This window comes from Antennarius striatus, chromosome 6 (assembly GCF_040054535.1).
Source record: "Antennarius striatus isolate MH-2024 chromosome 6, ASM4005453v1, whole genome shotgun sequence".
Taxonomy (NCBI): domain Eukaryota; kingdom Metazoa; phylum Chordata; class Actinopteri; order Lophiiformes; family Antennariidae; genus Antennarius; species Antennarius striatus.
In genome coordinates, this window is record NC_090781.1 from 3,689,975 (window position 1) to 3,717,917 (window position 27,943).

The 27,943-nt window shown below is 40.7% G+C and overlaps 1 protein-coding gene across 1 annotated transcript; it reads left to right on the top strand.

The window, feature by feature from the left end:
* Positions 1-27,943, top strand: LOC137596462 (alpha-2-macroglobulin). The gene is made up of 36 exons (XM_068317030.1): positions 1-256; positions 3,572-3,752; positions 4,603-4,759; positions 5,981-6,033; positions 6,623-6,643; positions 6,913-7,081; positions 7,170-7,254; positions 8,231-8,351; positions 8,428-8,542; positions 8,626-8,735; positions 9,425-9,580; positions 9,942-10,178; positions 10,464-10,527; positions 12,380-12,525; positions 13,104-13,253; positions 13,494-13,769; positions 13,865-13,952; positions 14,197-14,344; positions 14,629-14,854; positions 14,958-15,084; positions 16,878-16,999; positions 17,126-17,177; positions 17,635-17,718; positions 17,823-17,999; positions 18,783-18,864; positions 20,313-20,469; positions 21,960-22,034; positions 22,174-22,330; positions 22,727-22,923; positions 23,012-23,227; positions 24,828-24,946; positions 25,082-25,172; positions 25,252-25,320; positions 25,580-25,685; positions 25,778-25,819; positions 27,449-27,943. Exons 1-36 carry the CDS (start codon positions 174-176, stop codon positions 27,487-27,489), a joined length of 4,500 nt encoding a protein of 1,499 aa, XP_068173131.1. The 5' UTR covers positions 1-173; the 3' UTR covers positions 27,490-27,943.

Consider the following 27,943-nt stretch of genomic DNA (forward strand, 5'->3'; position numbering starts at 1 on the left):
GACTCCAACGGGAGAGGTGGCCGTGGTCGGACATATAAACAGCGGATCACCTCCTCCGACCGGACAACTTAGTGCGTCCGGCTGAGGCGATCTGTCCAGAGGCTTGAGGAACGCGGTGCTCCGGTCCGTCTCTTGCTGCCCCGCTGCCCGAACCAAGTCGCCTCTCTGCAGACATGGCACCTGCCCTCCAAGTGTTCGCCGTCATCATCGCGTCAGCTTTCCTGCAAACTGCGACATCGGCCCACCTCAACGACACGTAAGTCCAGAAACACCCTCCGATGTCCGGCAAGTGTGATCTGAACCCACGACAAGCCAACTTCTTCTTCTTCTTCTTCTTCTTTTTACAAGAGAAGCGCATATATAAGAGGAAATAATCAATCAGTTGGTATATCAATCAATCAATCAATCAATCAATCAATCAATTCAGATAAATGTGAAGTGTCATGGGATCAGAGACCGATATACAGTCCAGTGACAGTAGTAGAAGGGGCCCAAGATAAAGAAGGACTATTAAAAGTGCATTCAGTCAGTTAATCTGAATGAATTTCAGTCAATCATGTATCATCAGACAGAATTGATAACATTAGTTATTGTATTTTGCTTTCTGTTTCTGATGACCAGACAGGTGTGTTCCGTTCTTTGTGTTGTGAGGTAAGACAGGTGTCCGGACTGACAGGGGCCGTACTTAAGAGCATCCTAAGATATATTAGATACTGGTTAAATGTGCTCTGCTACCTTGAAATGTGAGTTGACTAAATGAGGATGAGGTTCGTTTCAAATAAAATAGAAAAAGAAACATGTCTAATCATAAGGAGAAACACATCTGCTTTTCCACGATATCACAAATTCAGATATCAACAGGTTTTCATGAGAATCAGTTATAACTGTTAGTTTATAGCATGCTTCAGACCTGATATACTTGAGTTTTTGTAAAACACACACACAGAGACACACTTCTGTGTTCATTCGTTTGTCAAATTATAACTTAATCTGCAATTTACAAAGATTCAATACAATGAATTCCAGTCTTGTTAGCATTTAAACCTGAAACAGTGGCATTAAAATGTGAGAAGCGACAAAGAAATAACTGTCAGTCTTGCCTTCATGGGAGGTTATATTTGTGATTGTGTCTTAATTTCCCTTCGGGGATCAAAATCCGTATATACAATTTTTAAAGAAAGTTCAGATTTTTGTAGCCCCTTCTTCACAAGTTTGTGAAGACAACCTACTGATTGGGAGGTGTATTGAAGGTATATCCCTGATCCAGCATCAACCCACTGAGCAGAGTCCATGGTTGGTTTACTGTTATATAATCTGTAGAGGCAGACCCTCCAATATGTGTCTGTCTAAAATGTGTGTGTGTGTGTGTGTGTGTGTGTGTGTGTGTGTGTGTGTGTGTGTGTGCGTGTGTGTGTGTGTGTCTGACACTGAGTCGTTAAACCATGACCGCTGTCTCATTACAGGAGTTCCCATTCTAAATGGAACTGGGAGTGATGACTGATGTGCACGTGTGTGGTTAAATCACTAAATTATCAGAATTATCACCAATTATCAGGTTAAAGGGAGTTATTGGTCTAGTCACATGTTCAGGTCAAACAGCTCTTTGTCATGAAGAACATTTGACATGACCTTATTGTACATTCCTACATGTTATCAGTGTGGTGCTGATTATGACCCAAAGGCCTCCCATCAGCTTCCATTGTTATTCAGATTCCCTGTAAAGTACATCAGTTTTCTCTGCAGCACCTCCCAAAACACAATGAACGTTCCCTTGGCCCATGAGTACCTGACACCCCCAGCAGCACGAGGCAGGAAATCGTCAAACAGAAGATAACAGACCAGGAAGTCTTTAAAATGAACACAGTATTCTAAACTCATGATGTGAAGAATATATCACCAAGGTAGAAAAAGTCCTTTATTCCAAACGATTTCCAGTCTCTGGCTGTTGATCTCAGACAACACGATATCTTTACATCTGACCGCTAGCAACACTGGACTGACATATTAATTCAGTCTAAAGGGACCTATGATGCAGAGCACCAGCTTGATGGATAGTCACGTAGACGTCATGTCCCAGACAGTGAATGCTAGGTTTACATGGAATTAATCATAACGCTTCGGTCAGCAGGACTTAATGCTTCAAGGTTAGAGGAAAAATGAAGTGTTCTAATCAGAATGTATTATAAAAGCTAAGATTTACAAGACTTAAATATTCATGTTTGTGCTTTTTTGTGAAAGTATTCGAAGATATGCCCACAATAGACACCTTGATATCTTAGACATAAGTGAATCTACCTGAGCCTCAGTCTCAAAGCATTTTATAGCAGTGCTAGTGCTTTGAGTTTGACAATGTTTTAATGGCTATATAGAGCCAAGCAGTGAGTTAAAATGCTTTGTAGAGCCTGGGCTGTAATTATTTTATATTGAAACTTTTTTATAAAGTTTGGCAAACTTTTTGACCAGTGGCCCACAAAGATTTCTAATTGATACGCAAGCAGTACAGTGTTTATTTGTACTACTGCCAAAGGCACGTAAAAACCATTACCCTGTACTTTAAAATGTTTTGGCCTTAACAGGCGGCAAAGCATAGATATGCTAAACTTATTATAGAATTAATGTACAAAGGCATTTCATGAAATTAGTTATAAGCTATAAACAGGTTTGGGGGGCCAGATTACAACGCCTAACGTACAGCACTTTCCGCACTGTAAGGTGCACCTAAAAGCCTTTAATTTTCTCAAAAACCGACAGTGCGCCTTATAATCCAGTGCGCCTTATATATGAAAACAGTTTTAAAAAATTCAGAAGATGGACGGATGAATTCATTGAAGATGTGTACTCAGCTCTTAGCTGTAACCTCAACCCCCACGCTGTTGCCTACCTGGTCAGCAGCCCAGACAGAACACACAAGTCTAAACTGCGCCCCCCCCCCCCCACAGTCACCTGCTGTTTCCGGTGTCAACCATATTTGGAACCTATTGAAGCATACCAGGCACCTTTGGCTAGCAGTGACTTGGCTCTTGAAATTTGAGAAAGGTCCGTGAATGCAATCCCTTTAGCGCAGCTCAATCTAGTGGATACATAACGCAACCACAGCCGTTACAGTAGTTAATATTCTCAGCGCCTTATACTGTGATGCGCCCTATTCTGGTGAAAACAGTTTTAAAATGGGCCGTTCAATGAAGGTGTGCCTTATAATCACGTACGCCTTTTAATCCCGTGCGCTTTATAGTGCGAAAAATACTGTACTGTAAATGGCCCATGGGAGATTTATGATCCTTTTGGGTTCCATAACCCAAAATGTGATCCTTGAGGAAAATTTGAATCTTAACAAATAGCGGCATGTAGGGCCAGAGTGATAAATGGGATATCCAATAGGAAACCACAAAATCAGAAGGGGGCACTTCCGGGGCCAGTTACACTTCAGCTGAGCCAATCCTCCTCTGGCCCCGCCTCCTGATCTACCCATTCCTTACAGTCTAACAGATGACGTTAGTAATGCTGCTCCTGATATGTTCTGTCCACTTCATGTCGTGACCCTGCTCCCTTGCTGTCATCTCTCTACCCCCAGTGTTTTTGCAGTGACTGTGAGCTCCCAACTGACAGGAGGGAAGCAGGAGACTTTGTGTGTCCACATCCACGGCCCAACGGAGCCCGTCTCTCTGAACGTCACCCTCCACCTGGACTCTGTCATCAGCGTTATCCTGGAGACGGCGGTTAACCAGGACTTTTACCACTGTGTAGACTTCAAGGTCTGACATTTCCACGTATAGTTATGTCATTCGCACAATGATGCCATATTTCATTTAAAGAATAACACTTGTTTGTCTAGAGCACAATATTAAATGTTTGTCAAACATGAACACATCTGACATCTTCAGAAAGGGTATTCTCTTATCTCATACTCAAGCTCTCTTTTTCATTAGTAATGCAATTATTAGTAGCTTCATATTGATAAATTTCGTCAGCGCCAGTATAGATTTCCACTCTTGTTTCCCTCCACCACTGTCCTGTTACGCAACTTATGGCTCTGGATCCATATTGACTTGAAACGACCCACCAACCCCAATCAGCTCTGGTTACAGCAGCGGTCGCCCCGGTGTTTGTCCCAGTCCACCACGAGTCCATCAGCAGCTACACAAAGAACGCTTTCTGTCAGAGGCCGACTACACACACACACACACACACACACACACACACACACACACACACACACACACACACACACACACACAGGGAGAGAGACAGATAACACCCCTCCACAACTCTTGTCATTGGCTTCAGTCCATGTTGTGTAACTGATGTAGTTGCTGCTCCAGTAGCATGTTAGGGTCAGAGGTTAGGGGGTTATCGTTAGAGGGTTAGGATTAAATGGTTAGGGAGTTGGGATTAGAGGGTTAGGACTAGAGGGTTGGCGTTATGGGGTTAGGGTTATGGTTGGGGTTTTAATCTCTCCTTTACCACTTCCTGTCCTATTCTTCCGTTTATAGGGTCAGGATTAGAGGTTTAGGATTAGAAGTTAGAGGGTCAGTGTTCAGTGTTCGGGATGGCCGATGTCCTGAGAGGTCCTCTCTGAGAGGAGTGTGCTTTCTGGTGTCACAGGTTCCTACAGTAAGCTCCAGAACTGTGGCATCTATTCTTATCAGTGTCGGGGGGGAGAATGAAACTCTGAACAAGAGAACCAAGGTCGTCATCGATCCCCCTGCCTTCATCCACATCATCCAGACTGATAAACCCATCTACAAGCCAGGCCAAACGGGTGAGCATTGCTGTTGTGTTCATACAGGCCACTCTATCTCTCTGCTTAACTATTCTGCTGCACTTGCATGATTTTGGACTACATTAGGAAATCTGCATAATGCTGAGTCTCTGGTTTAAACTTTAGGAATGATGTCTGTTGAGCACGCCGGGCGGTGCTTCTCTGTTTGGGTGTGTTGTAGTAGATTTGAGTCGTGACACATTTATGCTCTTCATAACCCCCTTCATGAACCAGCTGTTGCCGGTTACAGTCAGGATGTATACTGTAGCACGAAACCTCCCGCCCTTAAAAGTTACTGCATGTATGTACCAGGGATGAGCGAGTACACCCCTATCTGTATGTTCAACCATCTAAATTATCTGTATCTGTACTCGGAATGGGCGGTACTTAAACTGGAAGTGGGTGTGGTTTGACTGGAAATGGGTGGGGCTTAAATCAGTATCATTTTAAGTCTGAAGTTGATATGGATTGATCAGAAGTTGCTATATTTATTGTTCGTTTTTAAAACTATTTACAGAACAGCCTCAAAATTTAGATTCAAATCAATGTTTTTGATCGCAAACGTAAGAGAACTATTTACAGAACAAGTTTTTAATGAACTCAATGAACTTTTTGTGTTGGATGGACTGCTGTTTGTCCTGCCTCTATGACTGCATGGAGGCCAAGACTGCATCTACATGAATGTAAGGCGACGCTGGGATGTTTGTATATACCAATACAGCCACGTTAAGCTGTACACAGATCACACTGTTATAAACCAGAGGGTGTCTACATAATGGAATGTAGCTAATCCCCTTTTTTCTCAAGTGGTGGTTGTGAGAATAAATGTGACTTTTCCATTACGCTGATGTGTTTGGGTAAGAGTAGTGTGAACGGACCCGGAGCATCCACCGCCAGGCTTCTATTGACTGCTTGTCCTGGAACAGATCCACATCTGATTCTCCTCATGTGGCCTGAATGATAACTCTCATATCTGATTATTTGACTTTGGCAGTTTGGCTTGTCTTGCTTTGCTCAAGGGCACCTTGGCTGTGTCCAGGAAGTGAAGTGGCACGGGATCATTTCACTGGATGATGGATGTATACTGTCAAGTCACAAATCTGATCCTAAGGATAATGACTTAGAATGTGAACGTATTAGTGCTCCTCACCTCCTGTTTTTCCTCAGGTGTTGATGTCAGACTTTTCTCAATGGTGGTGTGTTTTTGTTTTGTCTTTTAAGTCCAGTTCCGGGTCGTCTCATTGGATACCAGTTTCATCCCAGTGGGGCGATTGGTGAGTTTGATATATTATCTTCTGGAGCAATTCCTACCAAGCAGTGGGTGAATGTGGAAAGAGGTCTATTTTGGTTCAGGGGAGTGGGAGGTGAAAGTAAGGCTGTTTGTTGATTCTGAAGACAGCGTGGGCGTGAAGCTCTGTGTGCACTAGTGTGATAAACATGCTGTCAGAGTTCATTTGGCACACACTGCATTTGACCCAAACATCTGAATCAATATAGACTGAAGGTCTGTTCTGTCTTTTCAAGCTCAAATCAGAAATCATGTTAAATTCCTTTTTAGATGTGTTGTTGGACGATGGTTTTTCCTCAGGTGGTCTCACAGGAAACGGTGAAACACTCCACAATGTCTGCATTGATTTAGGACACATGATGATGATGTACAGTATTTACTGCTTCTGATAGATTAATATTATTTGGAAGTCAGGGCTTTTAAATTAAATTGATAAAGTTCTATTCTATCAAAGCATGTTGGTGGGAAACAGGTTTCTACTAACAGACAGAAGAAAATTGAGATTTTTTTGCATTGTGTGTGTGACTATTGTGTTAATTCTATGGAAAGGTAAATTTTCTTTTTTCCTATTTCAGTACAAAAGGTTGGAGCTCCAGGTAAGTTGGATAAACCTTTTTATGAAGCATTTTTGGGACCCTGAATGACACCTTAAACATGTTTGTCTAGCATTTCTTATTTGTTTGTATAAAAAAAAATAAAAAATAATGAAGAATTGAGTTGAATGTGTAAAATCACACATATTTTCTGAAACCTTCATGTTACCTGCTCTAGGTGCATTCTGGAAACGTTCCTGTCTGCATTACCTTAGTTCCTTTTGATTACCTGCAGTAAACATTATGAAACATCAGTTTCTGTTTTCATGTAGGATCCAAATTCAAATACCATTGCCCAGTGGCTGGATCGGACCATCGACCAAGGCATCCTCGATCTTTCCCATCCCATGATTCCTGAGGCAGTAGAGGGAACCTACGTGATCTCTGCCCTGACGGACAAAGGAGAGACAATAACCCACAGCTTTGACATCCTGGAATACGGTCTGCTGCAGTCACCTGACAAAACCAGAACTGTCCAAAAATGAGGGTTGATCGTTCAGATTTATGATTCTTTTTCCTTCTGCTTTAGTTTTGCCAAAGTTTGAAGTGACGGTTCGCATGCCCAGTGTGATCACCATCGTGGACGAAGAAGTAACATTCAGGGTTTGTGGAAAGTGAGTTCACCACACTAACAGGAGAGATGACATTTAAAAGTGTCAGTGATGTACACTGCACACTTTATCTAAACAGTACATGCACAACATTTGGGAGACCCATTATATACGGTTGTATTTTATCCAGAAGATGAAGGAACCTAAGCTAAGCCAAGTAGCTCTTTCTAGATTGCTAACAAGGACATGATTCTCATAGGCCCCCTGGAAATTGTGTACAGAATGTCTAAATCCAGAGCACATACGTCTGAAACATGTATAGCATTGTACAAAGTCATACTTTACTACTGTACAGATGAAAAGGAAGATTTCAATATGAATCTAGAGAAGAAGGGAGGTTCTACCTCCATCAAGATTTGATTTAATCTTCAAAAGGTCCATCAAAACCTACGAGAAGTTGAATCATGGAGACAGCATCTTTCAGAGGAGCCACTGCTGGGGAAATACTTAATCTATTTATTTAAATGCATTAAGGTTTCTTGCAATGCTGGAGAAAGTGAGCCACTCCTTTTTAATTAGATTTTTTTTTTGTCTAAGCTTCCTCCCAGTTTCAGGTCCAAACGGCATCATTTTGTAAAGTCAGGAGGGATCGTTCCCTTCATCCAGATCAAGAGTGTAATGTCTTTGTTTCGTGTGTAATCCATCTAACAAGCAACTACAATCAAGTTACTTTTGTGTTTCAATGATAACTATAATTAAATTTACAGGAAGCATTTCTGACAAAAAAAAGGATCCCTTCCACAAAAGAATCACTCAATGAGTATCACTGCCCATCGAGTGAAATGTAAAGACTACACATCATGAATTTGTGTTTTTTAACTGTATATGATCAATATTTAAACTAAATCTTAAGTCATCAATATCGACCAACGATTTCAATTGACTCCAATTTAAATTGATGCAGATTAAATGAATATGTCGTAAACTAATTAAAATCAACTGCAACTGAAACCATGTCCGGGTTTGTTTTGTCCTGCAGGTACACTTACGGGAAGCCAGTGATTGGTTCAGTGAAGGCTGTGTTTTGCAGAAGAGCCTTCCGTTTCCGCTGGCATGACGTAGTTGAACACAAGGACTTGTGCATGAAATATGAACTGGCGGTCAGTGTTCCTGATTAAGAAAAGCATGGTACAGTTGTTACACTGCATAGTTTAACAGCGACTCTCCATATTCCAGACGGATAGAGGTGGCTGCGCTACACAAACTGTCATGCTGAAGGAGTTTGCCCTGAACAAGCCCATGTATGAAGACAGTTTCGAGGTGACCGCTGAAATTGAGGAGTTTGGCACAGGTAGGTGGGCTGAAAACTGATCCCGCATCAGAATGAGGATTGATTCCTGATGAGGTGTGACCTGTGTGTTTACTTCCACTCAGGGGTTGTTCTTGAAGGCAGTGGGAGGTCCGACTTCAGCATCTACATCAGAACTGTCTCCTTTGAGGATGTATCTGACGCCTACAAGCCTGGAATCCCATTTGAAGGAAAGGTAATCTGTGAACACCTCCAGGGCCACAGGGGGGCAGACACCCGGCTGTTTTAGTCGAACACCTCAACCACTGCTCCCATCACTTTTAGTACCTCTGTGCTCCAAGAAGGAGGTTTACAGTTAACTAATTCGCTGCCAGGACAATTAATATCCTTTGGCGGACTTTGTCCAACTCCCCCCGGACACTTACTCATCTTTTCTTTCTGTTCTTGACCAATGTCAAGATGCTTTGTTCAGAACCACACCATGCACGTTGGCACACGCAAAATGTATTTTATTGTTAGTTCCTGCAAATTGTCCTTGTCCGTTTTCGTCTGATTCAACACCCTCGGTTCCTTAACTGGATCAGCCGTCATTATAGACATCAACGACAGCCAGTAAGTTAGTATGTGGCTGAATGGCATCATGGTTTTAGACATCCATTTCTTGATTTCAAATGTTATATTGGGTAGAAATGAAATTTCCTAGATAACTTGATGAGATTTTTTGTTTTTTTTTGTATCCTTGGGAATGCTTCTGGAAGATAAGGGGGTCTGTGGTGAACCACCTTGTAATAACATGTATCTTTGAAAAAATTATTCTTTATATGGCCGTCATCTTTGGTGACCAGCTGCAGGGAAATCACTGGAACGGACATATCTTTGGTCTCAGAAGATTTCTGAATATTTGCTGTGGTTGTTTTGTTTCAGGTCAAAGTGGTCGGTGCAGACAACCAACCTGTGGCCAACGAGGCCGTGTACCTGTATACTGTAGAAGATCAGAAGCAAACACTCACTACAAATGAGAAAGGCTTGGCTCCATTTTCTCTGGACACTACCCTCTGGACTGACTTTGTCAATTTAATGGTTTGTAACAGTTCAGGATATATCAATAACAGTGAATGCCCTGTCAAAGAAACTTTGCATCACATGGTTGTTGGAAGGGAAGGCGAAATCCATTAGAAATGTATTTGAATTGGTGGGCAGAAGTCTGAAAAATCACAACATGACAACAGTTTTTATGATGTTTTCGTGATTATCAGTGAAACTCTAGCTGGAGGGGTTTAGTTGCAGATATTTTTTGATTATAGTAATAGAAGTCATTCATTCGGGTTCATTGAAGGCACAGAAAACTGTCTCTATATACATAGGGCACATAATATGTCTTTATATATGCATTCCTGATAACTTTAAGGCTGTTACAGAGTCTTTGTTCCTTTACCAACAGGCAACGTCTAGGAAGATCAAGGAAGACGAGCCATATGTGCCCAATGTGCGTAAACCAGAGTACAGGTCAGCCTTTCACCATTTGGTAGCATTTTACTCCAAGAGCAACAGTTTTGTGAAGCTCATGCAAACGAACGGAGAGATCACCTGCTGCAAAGATACCACTGTGCGTGCTCAGTACATCATCAGAGGGGAGGAGCTAAAGAAGGGGCAGAATGTCCTCAACTTCTTTTACCTGGTAGGACTCATGTTATTGTTTTTGTTTTTTTTTTGCAACAGTCTACAGAATTGCTATTATTGCATGTAATAAAAAACCAAATCACATAAACCTGGTGAGACCTGGAAATGATGACATCGATAAAATCACTTAGATCATGAAATCTTTTGTATCTACTATGTTAAAGGGCTCCACTGATTAAAAAGGCTTGTTTTTGTAGTAACAGAAGCTTTAAATGAATTGAATTGAACACGGCATCACTCAGTGTATAAGTATTTTATACACTTAGTCTTTGTTTGTTTGTAGGTGATGTCCAAAGGCGCAATCATTCAACACGGTGTTGTCCCGGTATCTGTCAATGACGGAAATGGTAAAAACAAGCATCACTTAACGTAGTTTGGGTGTCAAGCATACATTCAGCAACCTTCAAAAAAAACATGAATTTGTTTGATTTGAGAGGATTTTAATAATCCATAACCTGCTCAGCAATAAACATCTAATGTTAGCTTCTGGTGAGAATGTTAAAATGACTACTAAATATTTATTTACGAACACCGTTGGTTCAGAGAGGTTGTTCATAAGCTTTTATTTACGGTATTATGTTTTAATCCATAATTGCCATTTGAGGTCATTTAAATGCTATTCCTACTCATTAATACATTAATATGGAAGTACAGTAATATTCCCCAAGACCTATCAATAATAATTACATGATTACATAAGAACCACACATAATAAAATAAAATACAGGTACGGGTCGTTTCAAGATAAAGTCCTTCTCAATTACATGTTAGTTTTCAAAAAACTAAACACTTAAAATTCACTTCACTCAAATTTACATCTGTCCATTTCAAATATCATAAATGTAAAATCATTAGAAAACGATTAAAAGCACATAATGGCATGTTACGGTACAATGAATCACGTACATATAATTCCAGTGTCTGTTAAGTGTCACTCATGAGTCACAAGATTGGTTTGAATTCAAATTGGTGTACAGTAAGATTTTGGTTCTTTATCATTTAATCTTTGAAAAGAGGAAAAAAAACACTTAAAGGAACTCTCGATCAGTTTTTGAGTGCATCCAACAGCAGCCAGAGTCAGCTGTCGATGCTGATTGTTGATGATCTACTGTAGGGCACTGGTGCATGTACCTTACGTTTAGAGCAGAGGAGTTGTCGTTGGTCAGAGGCAGAGTTGTCATCAAGAGATGGTCACTAGATGGGGGGGGGGGGGGGGCAGAAAGGGGAACTACAAGATGATAGTCAAACATGGCGGCGCATGTTTGTTTGTATCTCCGAAAGTTTGTAAGTCTAATGTTCGTAAGTTGAGGACTATCTGTTTTACTTTATCCACTGGTACTTTAGTAGCAAGTTGCCTGCAGCAGACTTACTCTCCCCTCCAGTGGTCAAAATGTTGTGGTTGTAAAGCATAACTTGCAACTCGGTGTTGTCAGGTGGTTCATTGCAGTGGCTATTTTTAAAACCCGTGGGGATCTGCCTTCTTATAAACAAGGAGATGTAGATAAAATAGCAAAATGTAGAATGAACAAAATGTAGATTGATATACAGTAATCCCTTCTCGCAGTCACGCATCACCACACACAGCTTCAACTCATCGTGGATTTTTAATAGGTAGTAACATGATACCGTAAGCGCATTCTATTGGCTGACGGCAATAGTTTCAGAACGCAGCGCACCTCAGTGAGACACAAAACTGCTTTAAACAGTCAATAAGAGTGTGGGAAAAGTAAAGTACTGTATTGATATCATTATGGGGAGGGTTCATACACGTTTAAATTATTGTAAATGATAAAATAAATTGTCGCTATATCGCGGAATTCCGTTTTTGCGGGTGGTTCCTGGAGCGCATCAACTGCGAGTAACAAGGGATTACTGTATACTTTTTTAATCCTGGAGGAAATTGTGATGTGTCAGATTGTACCGAATTGTTGTTGGGGAACAGAGTGTTTATACCGACAAGCAGTGCTTTAAGTATTTGCAGTTGCAGTTCCTTCTGAGAGAGTCCACATATGAGTTTAATCTGAACGCACCTCTTGTTACATGTCTCATACCATCACCACATCAATGACAAAAACACCCACAAAAAGTAGTTTATCTAATTGGTCCAGTTCAGCCTAACCATGGTAGCTCCAGCCTGATACACTTCTGTGTTTTTACTGTATTGTGGATGTCAAAAGTTTTCTGTGTTTTCTGCCTCAGTCAACAAAGGAGAGCTGTTTGTACCCCTTACCCAGACCACCAGCCTGGCACCATTTGCCCAGGTGGTGGTCTACACAGTGATGCCCAGTGGAGAGCCTGTCGCTGACAGCATGGACTTCCCCATTCAACTCTGCCTCAAGAACCAGGTACACCATAGAGCTACAGGAAATTGTTCGCGACATGCAATGAAGCCTGATTTATTTATCCCGCTTCAAAGCGGTGATGGATTGTAATTGTCAGTGTTCGTCCGTTCGCTGTTCCGACCGTTCATATGTCCACCAAATATCTTCGCAACCATTGAAGATAGAAAGATGAAACAAAAAGCACATTACTCGGGCAGCAAAGGGGAAGAAAATGAGATGATGACCTTGACAAAAATAGGTCAAGGTCGAATTTTAAATTTTCAACACTCAGGAACAGGATAGGATAGAAAGACGAGTGAGAAGGCCAGTTTGAATAAAACCATAGATCAAAGCTAGTGCTTTGATCTACCTATGCACCAGCTTTGATCTATGGCCTCACTCACACTGGCCTTCTTCAAATGCACTAGTAGCTGGTTAGTGCATAGACTTTCAGGGTACCCTGACCTACCCTGAAAGTAGGTCAGGGTAAGTCGCGGGATGTTGCAGTCTCTGACTGCCTTGGTTCTAGTTTAAGTCTTGTCCCTGCTCCTGGTCTCCTCCAATGTTCTCTCTTCCTGTCCACCTTGGTGTCTCCTGAGCAGGTGTCTCTGAAGTTCTCGTCCATCCAGCAGCTTCCAGCAGAGAAGACCAAGCTCAATCTTGAGGCGCATCCAGGTTCAGTGTGCTCCGTCCGAGCCATCGACCAGAGCGTCCTCCTGCTGCGGTCGGAGGAGGAACTCACTGTCAGCTATGTACGGAACACGGATGATGATGTTTGAATTTTAAAAAAACACACAAGAAAATATTGGCATGTCTATGAAAACACATTTGATTGGATAAATGCATTGTTTCCACAGAAACTGTTCATGTAAAAAAAAAAAAAATCATCGTTATATCATTAAAATATGACTTCTTTGTTATGACAGGTGTCACACAACACCTGAACTGTACCTTGTGTTTACCCTGTTCCGTGTACATGTGTGTCTGGGCAGGTATACGGTCGGCTGCCTGTACAGAAGCTGAGTGGATACAGCTATGATGTTGAGGATTTTGATCCGTATGCCTGCCTCCCCATGCCAATGCCGGAGATTGATCTCGAGGTTGACCCAGAACAGGAGATCCCGGCTGGGGCCGGCTCCGCCGCAGACGCCGGCTCCGCCGCAGACGCCGGCTCCGCCGCAGACGCCGGCTCTGCTGCTGGTCGAGCAAAGCGTTCACTGTTCTTTGAACCACCCAATCAAAAGAATGACGTCTACAGCGTATTTAAAGTATGAAAATTATTACATTTTTGCCGAGTCTTGAAGGGTAGACGTAAGTGAGCTGATGTGAGAGAATTAATGTATTTCTTTTTGTCTTCTTTTAGGAAATTGGAATGAAATTTCTGACCAACTCTGATGTGAAAAAACCCTATGATTGTAATTCAAGGCACTATGAGTTAATGTATGATAATGGTATGTTTTTCTGGTTTGCTTCTGATATTGTCTTTTGGCTGCCTTGTTTTTCGATACTGTACTTAAAATGAGTAACTACCATTATGCTGTAAGCTCTATTCTGCTGTGGATTTTACAAAGGCTTCTGGGGATTTTGTTGATTCTGATTCTGGGGATTCTTGGAATTACCAAGACCAAGCTGGTCTCTGTTGGGTAAGTTCAGTTGTTTTAATTGGGTTTCTTACTTTATCCATGTGTTCTTAAGATATTGTAGACTCTCCTGTTCCCATGGCCAACATGATGCCACAGGAATCAGGTGCTGAGTCGGCAGGTAACGGGGGGGAGACGGAAAAGAAGGAGACCATCAGGACATTCTTCCCAGAGACTTGGATATGGGACCTGGTTTCTGTTGGGTAATAACATGATGGAAATGATCAGTACTTCATATTTTATTAATATGTGAAGCTGTTTATGAGTATGACATGTCTTATTCTAAAACAAGGCACAATTATGAACATCACTTATTATTATTTGAAGAATTTCCTATTTAAAGAGCAACAAATTACTGTTGAATTAAAATTTGATTTCAAACTCCAAATATTCTTGAATTAATTCACTAAATGAAAAATGATTCAAGAAAAAGGCAAGTTCTAAGAAGTCAGTATATATATTGTATATTATTCATTTTGTTCCACAGGGATAGTGGGTTAGTGACAGTTGAGAAGACGGTCCCTGACACCATCACAAAGTGGGCTGCTGGAGCTTTCTGCGTCTCTTCTGTGGGATTCGGGGTGTCGCCCAACACCGGACTGACGGCCTTCCAGCCCTTCTTTGTCAGTCTCACCCTGCCTTACTCCGTCATCCGAGGGGAGGTGTTCACACTCAAAGCCACAGTCTTCAACTACCTCTCCAAAGGCATCAGGGTGAGTCTGGTGCGCAGAACGGGTTTAAATGGACAGTCATAAATTACCAAGTAAATATTGAGCGTTCTTTGTTTTCCGACCGTATCTTTCTGTCTCTTTGCAGGTGGAGGTGAGACTGGCTGACTCAGACCAGTACACATTCAGAAACTCTGATAGCTGTGCGTACAGTACGTGTCTGTGTGGGGAGGAGAGCAAGACCTTCTCCTGGATTGTAACTCCTTCTACTCTAGGTATCAACTGACATCCGACCAGAGAATCTGCCTCAGAGACATTCATTCGTTTCCTTTGTTTGCTTTACCACCTTTAAAATATTCTATATTAATACTTAAACTCTGTTCAACTCAGGTATTTTTTTTACTTATACTTTTTTTTGTGCTATTTTTAGTTGTCTGCTACAGTCAATAGATACTTTACAGGCAATAGATGTTATATTCTACAGATAGAATAAATAGATAGAAATAGAATATAATAGTTAAATCTACCTGAAGGGTAAGATAATTAGTACAAACTCATTAAAGTATCAAACAATAATTCCATTGATTAGGAAAAAAAGTAATCACATTACATAATATCATCCACCAATCTGAAAACTATAAACTACTAATCTGTATATAAATAATAATAATTTATATAGGCCTACATGAAATTTGAATAAATGAATGACTGCATGGATGATTTTTAGTAACTAATTATTACAAGCAAAATTGATTCATTAATAGATTAATATTTTTTAAAATGAGATGTAAAGAGTGTGGGGAAACTAGTAGACAAATTGTTTTTGTGTAAACTTTGTTAACTCTCAGAACAGTTATGTTCATAATAATAACTGTGTATAAAAATGTGAGTAAACCTCAAAACTCTTCAAATAATTTTATTTTGATGCACATAAATGAATTGGGGCACACAGTCATTGAATTTGATAATATTTTACAGAAAGTCAAGAAATATAATGTTAAAAAAAGAATATTTTTTGAATCTTTTTTTACATAGTCAAAAATGTATAAACTAAGAAATGCTTGAAGATTCAACTTCCCTGAGAAGCATTAACTAACATTTCGTTGCGTAACCATGGTTACTGATAACTGATTCACATCTGTGTCTGTTGAACTGAGTGATCTGATTGGTGACAATGTGAAATCTCATTTGTCTATTTGCGTTCCTATCCGTAACCAATCAGAAGAGAACAAACAGACGAAAGAGACAGATTTTAAAATGTCAATTTTAAAATGGGCACAAATGTGAGATTGGAATCATCACTGTAATCTAAATCTGTCGAAATAATCTTGGATTGAATGTTAGTTTTTGTCTAGAGGCTATATAACCACATAAAATTTCCCTTCGGGGATTATTAAAGTATACTAAATTAAACTAAAAGGATTACTTTTATTAAGTAAAACTTTGATGTTATTGCTGCAAAATATCAAATTCAGATTAGTTTTATTTTACACATGTAATCTGCACCATAACCTGGAGATTATTATCGCTGTCACTAATAATCTAATGTAATCTTTCTAAATTTAACGCTGCTGCTTGCTTCTCAACTCAAATTTGAATTCTGTGAGAGACGAGCTCATTAATCAGTATCAGTGTCAACAACAGCTGATGCGGCTTCGCTGCTCCAAGCGAAGAAAGAAGACTGTGGTCTAAAAACAGAGCTTTGTTATCAGCCCCCATCAGCAGGCGTGGAGACGAGGCTCTGATGAATGACAGATTGAGCTCCTCTAACCCCCCCTTAGAGGAACACTGACAATCACTTGTACTAACTAGTCAGGTAGCATCCCTGACGAAACACTCAGAAACCTCTCCCTCGGGGGCTGATCTGTACTTGTCCTCTGTGTGAAGGATTGTGGGCTGTGAAGGATTGTGGGGGTGGGGGGGAGACAGTATAACAAGGCAACAAATGGGGATTAATGAGGGTGACTGGTAAACAGAAGGGATGGAGGATGATGAGTTGGATTCTAAAACGTGTGACAGCCAATCAGTACACAGCATTTTCACAACAACACCGTTCTGCTGATCTCAGGTCACGTGAGTCTGAAGGTCAGTGCTGAGGCCATGGAGACTGACCAGCTGTGTTGCAATGAGGTGGCCACCGTACCCCCCATGGGCCAGATCGACACCGTGGTCCGCAGCCTGCTGGTCGAGGTCAGACACACACAAACACAACTACTGCATCAGGTGTAGGTGATGTCACCTACAGTGTGTTGTCGTGTTTGGTCACATCACCAAACGTGATGTGGGGCCCTGAATCTCTTTGTGTTTCTCCAAAAGGCTGAAGGAACCCCGCAGATGGTCAGCCATAATGCTCTTCTCTGTCCTAAGGGTAAGAACCCTCTATTGACCTGAGTGTCTGTCATCTAAAGTCTCAACTTCATAGCAAATTCACTGTGGACAAACTTCCAACAAGTCCAGAAGGCTGCTAACGTAGGTTAGAAGAAGAAGATCAACTTTATTAATCCCCTTTACGGGGAAATCAATTTTTACACTCTATACATGACTTTTTTGTGTTACATACGATTGAATTGCCGATGTCTTGGCAATGTCTGGTTGGAAGACGTCCGCTCTACCGCTGAGCCACTGCCACCCCAAGCTTAGTATAGCTTAGTTAGCTTAGTATAAGGGCAATTAGGAAACTGGGTAAAAACTGTGGTTTTATCCTGTGGTTGAAAATCTTACTCTCACATCTAAGGATTACTCTTTAACATGTTTTTATATTTTTGGTAGACATCTAATAAAATGATATTAATGAAAAATTTCTTCTGTGGTGTATCTTTTCTCAGAGGGACCAGTGGAGAAGAATATCTCTCTCCTGTTGCCTGACTTGTTTGTTGCTGGGTCAGCCAGGGCTTCCGTCTCTGTACTAGGTTGGTGACTACCTGCAGACACCTGAAGCATCTACTGAGGCCTCAGCAACAGCATCTCATTGGCCTGCTCAGGGTAAAAACCTTGTCACCTGGTGCTTCTGCAGGTGATCTGATGGGCCGGGCCATGAAAAACCTAGACAAGCTCCTCGCCATGCCATATGGCTGCGGAGAGCAGAACATGGTGCTGTTTGCTCCCAACATCTTCATCCTGAACTACCTGAAAAGCACGAGTCAGCTGACCATGGAGATTAAAGACAAAGCAGTGCGCTTTCTGGAGAGCGGTGGGTCTCGCATCCAATGAGTTTTAATTACAAACTGAATATTTTGTTGTATTGATAGTTTATTTTTCAGGTCACAAAAGTCTACAGGAAATGTTTTATCACTAATACTTTACAGGCTTTCAGTTATATCAGATAAAATACCAATGCTATTTACACATTTAAATGCATTATACATGGCAGCTTTCTAATTAAAAGATGCAAACAGTTGATTCATGAGTGACGCTTTAATTATCATTAACCGGTGCAGCAACCAGTCTCAATGTGCTTCATCATTATGTGTTTCCCAGTTTGATATCATTAAAGTATATCTAATCTAATCTAATCATCACTTGCAAGTCCAGTCCAGCCCCAACTCTGACTTGGTCAATGTGCTGCTGTGTTTTGGGAGCAAACACAACATTGTCTAAAGAAATGGTTTGATATTTATTATTTATTAAAAAAAAAAAAAAGAACAGTGTCTCGCCTCAAGAGAAAAAAAGATCAGCGTGTTCCTTAACACGGACATGATGCGTAACAGACAACAACAGATGAGCCTGGAATATGAATGATAATGAGAAAACCAGCTCAACCAAATAGTTTTGTGTTGATCTTCTTTTTCTTTGTGCGTTTGTTTACCGATTAAAGTGTTGTTGATCTTGTGATCCGCAGTTTTATGATAATAAGTGATTGTATCAAGGTTTCATGATGAATTTGCTCAATTTTGAACCCAGAGATATTAAATTGTTCCATGATGGGCAAAAAAGGGTTTACAAATGTGTGTGTGTGTGTGTGTGTGTGTTGTAGGGTATCAGAGGGAGCTTACCTACAAGCATGATGACGGTTCCTACAGCGCCTTTGGAAAGAGTGATGATTCTGGAAACACATGGTCAGTGAAGTCACATGTTATTTCTCCTCAAATGCAATAAAACAATAAAAACGGTGAGGATGATGCACCCTGGCTATCTGTTAATTAGACCCTTGGGTGGTGGAAATTTTTTAATATAGTTAAGTTGGCAATGTTACCGTACATAGCGGACGGCGTAACAACGTAACTCGAAACAATGTAAGCTGAGGTATAGCTGTACATTTTATGTATACATATGTGTATATATATGTATGTATATATATATATATATATATATATATATATATATATATAACATACACACACATATTGCCTGAATCGTATGCAAAATCAGCTATTTTGGAAAACTTTCATCTCAATTTTCCCTTTTGATCTTTACTTGAATGACTAAAATATGTTAATATTATTATTATTGACAGGTTCTGTCCATCAGGTTTTATTTCTGGAGCATAATTTAAAAGTTTCTTCTACAAAACTTTTCACACATATTAAAAATGTACTGAAGTGAATCCTTTTGCTATTTAGGAACTTTTATTCTTTACATTATTTTAAGGTTCCTTGGTTACAATTTGAATTAAGGCCAATTTTGAAGGCGCATATTTGATCATTAAATACAGAGTTTAAGATTACAGTATCTAATTCATGTTACCTATTGATCTATTAAATAATATTAATGAAAATACAAAATGCCATAAAAATGTAGATTGAATGATTGAAGTGAGGAGGTGCCAGAAATCTCACCCACATATTCCTTGTGTGTTAGTTACACACCTGTCACTAAATCTTAATTGTGTGCATGTTTCAACAGACGAGTGATGGTGAAAAACAGATGATTGTGTAACTCTGGTGTTGCGTCAGTGGTCAGAGAACAGCTCTGGTGTGGAACGGAATATTGTCACACTTCATTTAATGAGAGAATAAAACATGGTGACACAGTGGGAGATGTTTGGCACCAGCAGGCATCTAATGATTTACTTTATGGGGAAGCTGCCAGACACTATTAATATTTGCATTTAATGGGTTTAAAGCGCAGCGCCTGGGGCTGAACAATCCCCTCTGCTATTTGAAAGGCTGCTGGGCCGTTTGGCAGTTGGTGAGTGTGTGTGGGTGTGTGTTTGTGTTTGCGGAGAAAGTAGGACTCAAGTATTCAGTTCCATCGTATCGTAACAGGAGATTCTTCCAAATCACTTCAGATAGAACACACATTTATTTTTATTCCAAGCAGCACCAGTCAAGCGTGTTTGAGACGGTTGCTGAAGTGATGAATTTTTCATTTTTCAGTTTCTCATATCTGGTTTTGATTTTTTTCTATTGTAATACAGTATTTATAATATATGTCAGAATGACAAAAAAAAAGTAGCCCTGCATCCTCACTGAATGATTGTGTACTATCCAGATATATGGCTGACATTTAATGTTATTCTGGGGTGGGTTTCAGCCTTGTGTGTGTTTTCTGTGTCACCTTGAAGGCTGACTGCCTTTGTGATGAAGTCCTTCGGCGCGGCGAGGCCGTACATCTTTGTGGATACCAAACACATTGAAGACGCCAGAAGTTGGCTGTCCAGCCTCCAGCAGCCCAACGGCTGCTTCAGATCTGTGGGGAAGCTCTTCCACAACGGCATGAAGGTAATAAAATGTAGACATTCTGAAGGTTTTTTTGGTGAAAAGATGAAGGTTAATGCCGGTATATGAATTAGGATTTAACAGAATGTGTTTAAAATAAACATATCGTAGCTGTTATACACACATTCAACAGATGTGAGGAGACTGACTCACATCCGGCTTTCTGAAACGGGGACGCTCTGATGACAACACATCCAGAGGAAGTGACATTATCTCTTCAGGACAGTTCTTTTTATGCAGATTGCAGCTGGTGTTCATTTAAATTTATGAAATCGCAGAATGCTGAAAGAGGCAAGCCATGGCAAAGGGTAGGGGGAAATTGTATTTTGCCCACTCAGTCAAAAGTTGTGTTCAGCCAATGGAAAGATGGTGAGGAATATACAAGTACGATTTCTGGCTTCTAATTGCTTTGTATTGATTTTTGCCTGTAAACCCAGAGCAGTAATGTTAGTCCATGAGCGCTGCCCCAAAGCTGCCCCCTCTCTGGGTTGCTTCAGCCCCACCCGAGTGGGTACAGATTCCACCTGGGGTTCAACAGTAACGTTTTTTACATCCCACTGCAATGTATTGTAATTGTCAGCGTTTGTGTGTTCGTCCGTTCGTTAGTATGTCCACCAAATATCTTCACAACTGTTGCAGATAGAAAGATGAAACAAAAAGCACGTTACTCGGGCAGCAAAGGGGATGAAAATGAGATGATGACCTTGACCTTGACTTATGCAAGTAGGTCAAGGTAAAAATTTTAATTCAGGGGTGTCGCGGGATGTTGCAGTCTGTGACTGCACCGGTTCTTGTTTTTACCTTAAACCTCCGTGATAACACACAGAACAGCAGGTGGCACCAGTGAACACCACGAGCCAGCTTGTTCTTGGCTAATTTAGTTCCTTTTTCGGTTTGAAAAACCATCTATTAAACAAGAACTTTGGCAAAGTTCTAGTTTAATAAAAATTGATAGGTTAAACTGTATAATATTATTATTATTAATAATAATAATAATGAGGGTAGTGCAGTGGTTAGCGCTGTCGCCTCAGAGCGAGAATGTTCTTTGTTCTTCCTGTGCTTGAGTTTGAAGTTCTCCCGCGTCTGTGTGGGTCCTCTCCACACCTATACAGTAATCAATCTAAATTGACCATGGGTGTGAATGTGTGCATGAGTGGTTGTTTGTCCTTCATGTGGCTCAGCGATGTGCTGACGACACCATTGGCTCGACAGGCTTCAGCAGCACCTGTGTCCTCAGGGTGGTGAAAGCAGCTGTAGTCCAGACCATTGGGGTCAGAAAGGAATGAAACGGATGGATGTTTCAGGTTTTTTTTGCCACGTTTCAGTTTCAATGTGAGCAGGACTCGGAAATTAACCAAAATGTCACTTTAATCACAAACCTCCACCAGGGTACATGATGTCGTAAAATCTGTGTGCGTGTAAATAGCGGCCAGTTTGAGGCTGAACATGAAGGAGGAGCTGCTCTCTGATTGGTCCTGCTGTGTTTCAAACAGGGAGGAGTCAGCGATGAGGTGTCCCTGACTGCTTACATCACAGCTGCCATGCTGGAGCTGGGCGTCAACGCCACTGTGAGTCTGACATCACTGTCCTCTGGTTCACACGTATTCCGTTAGTGTCACCACCGTTTTTTAAAGATGAAAGAGGTTTTCCTTATTGTTAATAATAACTACTCCATCTGATGGTCCGGTTGTCTCTGTCGTGTGTCAGGACACCGTCGTGCAGAACAGCCTGAGTTGTCTGAAGGGGGCCAAGCTGGACAACCTGTACACCACCGCCCTGATGTCCTACACCTTCACTCTGGCTGGAGATGAGGCGACGAGGGGCAAACTCCTCGACTACCTGCACCAACACTCCACCACCGACAGTGAGATGCCTTCAGCATCATTACATCATCACTTTTTACTCAGTGCTGTCGTTCAAGTCTAGTTGGTGAAGGTTGGTTTTTTAAATGGTGAAACAACATGCCATTTCTAAACCTGCCAAGTTGGTCCTGAAGGTGAAACTTAACCTCAGTCTGAAATTTGTGGAACATTTGGAGTCTTATTCTTGGAAAAAATTTTATCTTTTTTATCCAATCATGTTTCACACACATGTATTTATTGTATCGTGCTCTTATTTTTTATATTTCATTCGACGTTGACTTCCTGTCCTGCAGCGAAACTTGATTTTCATTATGACGACACTAAACAGCTCGAAAGCATCGGTAGAAGCTGAACATGTGTTTGATGTGATTGCCCGAATTCCCTGATCTGATTGGCAGTTGGGACCCGTCACTGGAAGAGAGCAGAGGCTTCTGGGAAAGGCTTGGACTCCCTGGAGGTGGAGATGACCTCCTACGTGCTGCTGGCGCTCCTTTCTGGTCCACCCTTACCTGGCTTTGGTCTGGATTACTCATCCAGTATCGTCCGCTGGCTCACGCAGCAGCAGAACCCGTACGGCGGCTTCTCCTCCACGCAGGTGGATGGACCTCACACACAGCGTCATGGCAACCTCTCAGCCTCATTAAGTGTTTTTTGTGACCATCCAAACCCCCTCTGTTCTTCAGGACACCGTGGTGGCCCTCCAGGCTCTGGCTGTGTACGGTGCTGCCACCTACAGCAAGGAGGGCAGCACTACAGTGACGGTGACATCATTAGGAGGCCTGAACATACAGTTCATAGTGGATCAGACCAACAGGCTACTGTACCAGGAGGAGAGGCTGAGTGAAATCCCTGGAGAATACACCATTGGAGCCCAGGGCCAAAGCTGTGTTCTGGCGCAGGTCCGAAAATGTGGTTATGTGATCAATTTAAAGTCAAAAAGAAAGTGTATACCTTTAAAAATAATTACACTTTACAATGTAAATGAAATGAGTCACTTTAAAAAGAAGTTACATTTATAGTAAACATTAAAATTAATTATAAAAAAAGTAAATATACGGAAAAAGTTAGCATATTTCTAAATAAATCTACAAGGAAGCCAGCTTTTCTAAATATTTATATAAATATAATATTTATATTAATATAACAAAATTGATTTATATAAATAAAAAATAAATTTATATAAATAAATATAAATATTATCAATATAATATAGAAATTTAGTATTTATATTATATATGTATATAAATATTTACATAAATAATAATTTTCTTTTCTAAATATCTGTGGTATGTATATATATATGTATGTATTTATATAATGTATATAATATACACACATATTGCCTGAATTGTACGCAAAATCAGCTGTTTTGGAAAACTTTCATCCCTCTCAATTTTCCCTTTTGATCTTTACATGGATGACTAAGTATGTTAATATTATTATTATTATTGACAGGTGCTGTCCATCATGTTTTATTTCTAGAGCATAATTTAAAAGTTTCTTCTATAAAACTTTTCACACACATTAAAAAAGTACTGAAAAGTTCCTTGGTTAAATGTTGAATTAAGGCCAATTTTGAAGGCACATATTTAATCATTAAATACAGAGTTTAAGATTACAGTATCTAATTCATGTTACCTATTGATCTATTAAATAATCTTAATGAAAATACAAACTGCCATAAAAATAATAATAATAATTTTCTTTTCTAAATATCTGTGGTATTTAGAAAGCACACATTCACACAGCTCCAGCTCCAGATAGAGGTCCAGCTGAGAGTCATGTGACCCCACAGTTCTGCCTCTGTGAAAGTAGGGACCAGTCAATGCTCTAGTCATTCTAATGATTATTAACACTATAATTAACTCATTGGCTTCCATCCATTTTCAGAGCAGAGTTTTGTAGCAATGATCTTCTCTGGTGGACTTTCTTCGACGCTTTGGACTTTTATTGGTGTTTTCTGTCTGTTCCTGATCGATCATAACATGCTTCGCTCAAAGCGATACCGTGTTCGCTCGCAGGTCGGTTCTCACACATAAAAATTTTGTCGCATCGTAAGCAGCTGCGACTTGTCCGTCTACCTCTGATTCACCATCATCTGTTCCACAACTGGATCAGTCGTTATTACGCTAAATTCCATGATTAGACATTAGATGTGCCACTTTCAGCAGCTGGTTGGTTTTCTTGTCAGGATGTCTTTTTTTCTATATATAAAGCCCACTGGATTATCAGGGGGACTATCGGTTTTTGAAAATTTAAGGCTTTTAGGTGCGCCTTATAGTCCGGAAAATACTGTAAATCATTTGTCAGTGGATTGACTTGGTGTGAACTGACAGAATTAAGATTATAAACATTAGCACTGACCGTCTGGAGCTGATCCAGATTCTGAAGGAGGATCGCAGCTCTGCTTTTATGACCCTGCTCCATGTCAGGTCATTTTCTTTGGCTTCACACGTCTGATGTGAGGGCAGCTGATGAGTGACAGCCTTCTCTCCACAGATCTCCATGCATTACAACATTCCTCCTCCCCCAGACTTCTCCTCCTTCCACATCTCTGCCACCACCGTGGCGAAGTGCAACATCAGCAGGCCTCAGCTCAGCCTTTTCGTCCATGTCAGGTGTGAATACAACAACAACTGTTTGTCTCAGAGTCTGAAGCAGACCAGAAACACACTGCTCACCTGACTGGATCCAGCTCACGTGTGTCCAGCTTCATTTTTCACCATTTGATGGAGGGTCGTTTGTGTGCTCAGGTACCAGGGCAGGAGAGAAGAAACCAACATGGTGATCATCAACATCAAGCTGCTGTCTGGATACGTCCTGAATGAAGGCTCACTGGAGATGGTCAGTAAATAAGCATTTAAGTGAAATCCTGTTTGCGTGGCTCCTCCTATCTGTATGACGTGTGTCCATGTTTTCTCAGCTGCATAAGGATCGCACAGTGAAGCGAGTGGATGAGGAGGAAGGATTCATCAATATCTACATAGACGAGGTAGGGTCCACAGTGTGAAATAATGTTTCAAACAACAGTGATACTTTAAGAAGCTAACAGTAGTAACATGATATTTAAAAAAAAAAAGAAAAGCATGCTATTAATCTTATGTGGGGTTTTTTTTTTTTTTTGGGTTGAATTTATGATGTGATCAAGTACATGACACCACTTTGGAGAGCATAAACCTCCAGGGCTGATTTATCATAGTTTGTTCCCTCATGACTTTATTCACTAACTTGTTTTTGTGTGATGGTGTCAGCTGAAGAAGGACATCACAAAGATCTACAGCGTGACGCTGGAGGAGGATCAGCCTGTCAGGAACCTGAAACCAGCTGTGATCAAAGTCTACGATTACTACCAGACCAGTAAGACTATGGTTTCATCTGGTTACTTGTCTTTCATGCAGACAAATATGAAGGATTTGATCATGTCTACATGTATCTGTTGCTGTTTGTAGGTGATGAAGCCGTCACTGAGTACACTTCCCCCTGTGCAGAGAGTAAGTCACTTTTTCAGGATGCTGAAAGATGAACTAGCATTCACCTCACCTCAGAATACACTGAGTCATCCAGCTGATAGTCAGCCACGGACAGGGAGAACCATGACTTCACTTTAAACAAAATTCGATGTAAAAACTAAGATGCCTGTGTCCTCACAAACCCACGTTTCCCCACCCTCCACCCTCAAAATTTATCATGTAAACCAGTTGCGGGCCGTGCGTTTCATACCGAGGCCTTCAGTGATGCTATCCTGAGTCAAACTTGCATAAATACATCCCATAATGCTGTGAATAGCTCCCACCGCTGCCACCAATGTAGCGTTCAGGACTGAGACATTTATACCTTCTCTCAAATGGGACAACCCCACTCCTTTTATTGTCACTTGGACAGAAGAACCCCGCGGCCACACCTTTTATAGACGTCACACAACTACGTCACAAAACAAAACCGACTGAAATGATCATCATTTATGACACCACAGCTAGAGAAACAAAATACAGACATAGACTAACACTACTAGATGTTGCATTACCTCTATCAGGTATAAAACAGGCTGTTTTCCAGCAGGTACACAAGTCTCTATGTGTATCTCCACTACGATCACACAGCTGTGCAAGTACACCACATTATTAACACACATTGCAGAAGAGCATGGATTTTTTATTATTTTTAGTATATTTGTAATTTCATTTCATTAATTTATTTGATATAAATGAAATTAAATTACAAGAACATTAAATATGAAGACTTGAATAAATGAAATGCTTGTACTCACCGAAACAACTCTTCAAACGGCTCATTTAAACACACAATCCATTCTCCTTTATTTCCTCAAGAACACTCCGTTAGCTAGAACAGGTTAGCTAGAACAGGTTAGCTAGAACAGGTTAGCTAGAACAGCTAGCTCCCTCAGGGATCGCACCCTCCTCTCACTGGAGCTTTTCTTCAAACGTGCGTTTGCATGGCGCCGCCTTCTCAGAGTTAATAACCAATCAGACGACATGTACATGTCAGGTCAACGTGAGGCCAGCTAGAAAGCCTTAGCAACACCAACTCGTGATCTGATTGGCTATCGCGTCTGTCTGTTAACTATATGTTCCCGTTCACTCACAGTGCAGAGAGACCTGCGTTCTAGATTCTGAAAGTCCTGGGCAGATTTCATTCAACCTGGCAACACAAGCTAGCTGAATTTTGATTGGATAAAACCCCTCTAACCTAAAAATAAGACACCCAGCGTTGGTCTATGTCATATTATATCCAAATGTTTAAACATATATTTGAATATATTTATTAAAGGAAAATGCATTAAAATATAATTAACTTTCATCATAGATATTATCATGATCTCTGGTTATGTTAGACCAGCAGAGACGGCCTTGCTGGCCCTGACCGCCCACCACTGACGTAAACAGTTTTGAGTGAAGTTCTAAATTACAAGTACACCTGATTGCTATGTGGTCATTTATACTGAGATTTATTCACTCATAAATTCAGTAACAGGTTCTTGTCTGATAGAAGATTGATCCTGTCATGAAATGTGTTGTAGTTTGATTTAAAATGTTAAGTCTGACAGTGATGGGTTTGGTGTAATGGACTAGGCTTCATGAGGGACCATCTGTCTTTTCCAGGTGATGATGTCAACGAGGTGCTGACCGCATCCAAAGCCTGAAGGGACTTGACCCCTGACCTCCAGATGTTCTTTTTTTTTTTTAAAAAAACAAACGAAAACATTTTAACTTTTGTAGCCGTTTCATTAAGTCTAGTAGTAAAGTGTAGTTCTAGAAACTACAACAGCACCAATAACAACAGTTGTACTGCAGTTTTCAACACTGGAACCTTAGAATAATAGCAGACGCTTTCTGTAACAGCTGTTTTTAATAGCTTTATAATGTCGTACGTGAAAGAAACACGAGACACACAGAGTACCGGTGACATAGTCCAAATGCTTGTTTGTGACAGAGCGTGAAACATGATTTGTGTGCAGAAAACATGAATGATGGTGACTTCTTGTGTGTACGGACGTTTTTTGCTGCATGAGTTAAAAAAAAAAAAAAGGTAGACTGATACATCACTACCGTACAATTTGAAAGTGTAATTGATAATAAAGTTTCTAAAATGAAAAA

Coding starts and splice junctions, on each gene's coding strand:
- LOC137596462 (XM_068317030.1), top strand. CDS start 174: ATGGCACCTGCCCTCCAAGTGTTCGCCGTCATCATCGCGTCAGCTTTC. Junction 8,736..9,424: donor GAATCCCATTTGAAGGAAAG/GTAATCTGTGAA, acceptor GTTTTGTTTCAG/GTCAAAGTGGTCGGTGCAGA. Junction 10,179..10,463: donor TCCTCAACTTCTTTTACCTG/GTAGGACTCATG, acceptor GTTTGTTTGTAG/GTGATGTCCAAAGGCGCAAT.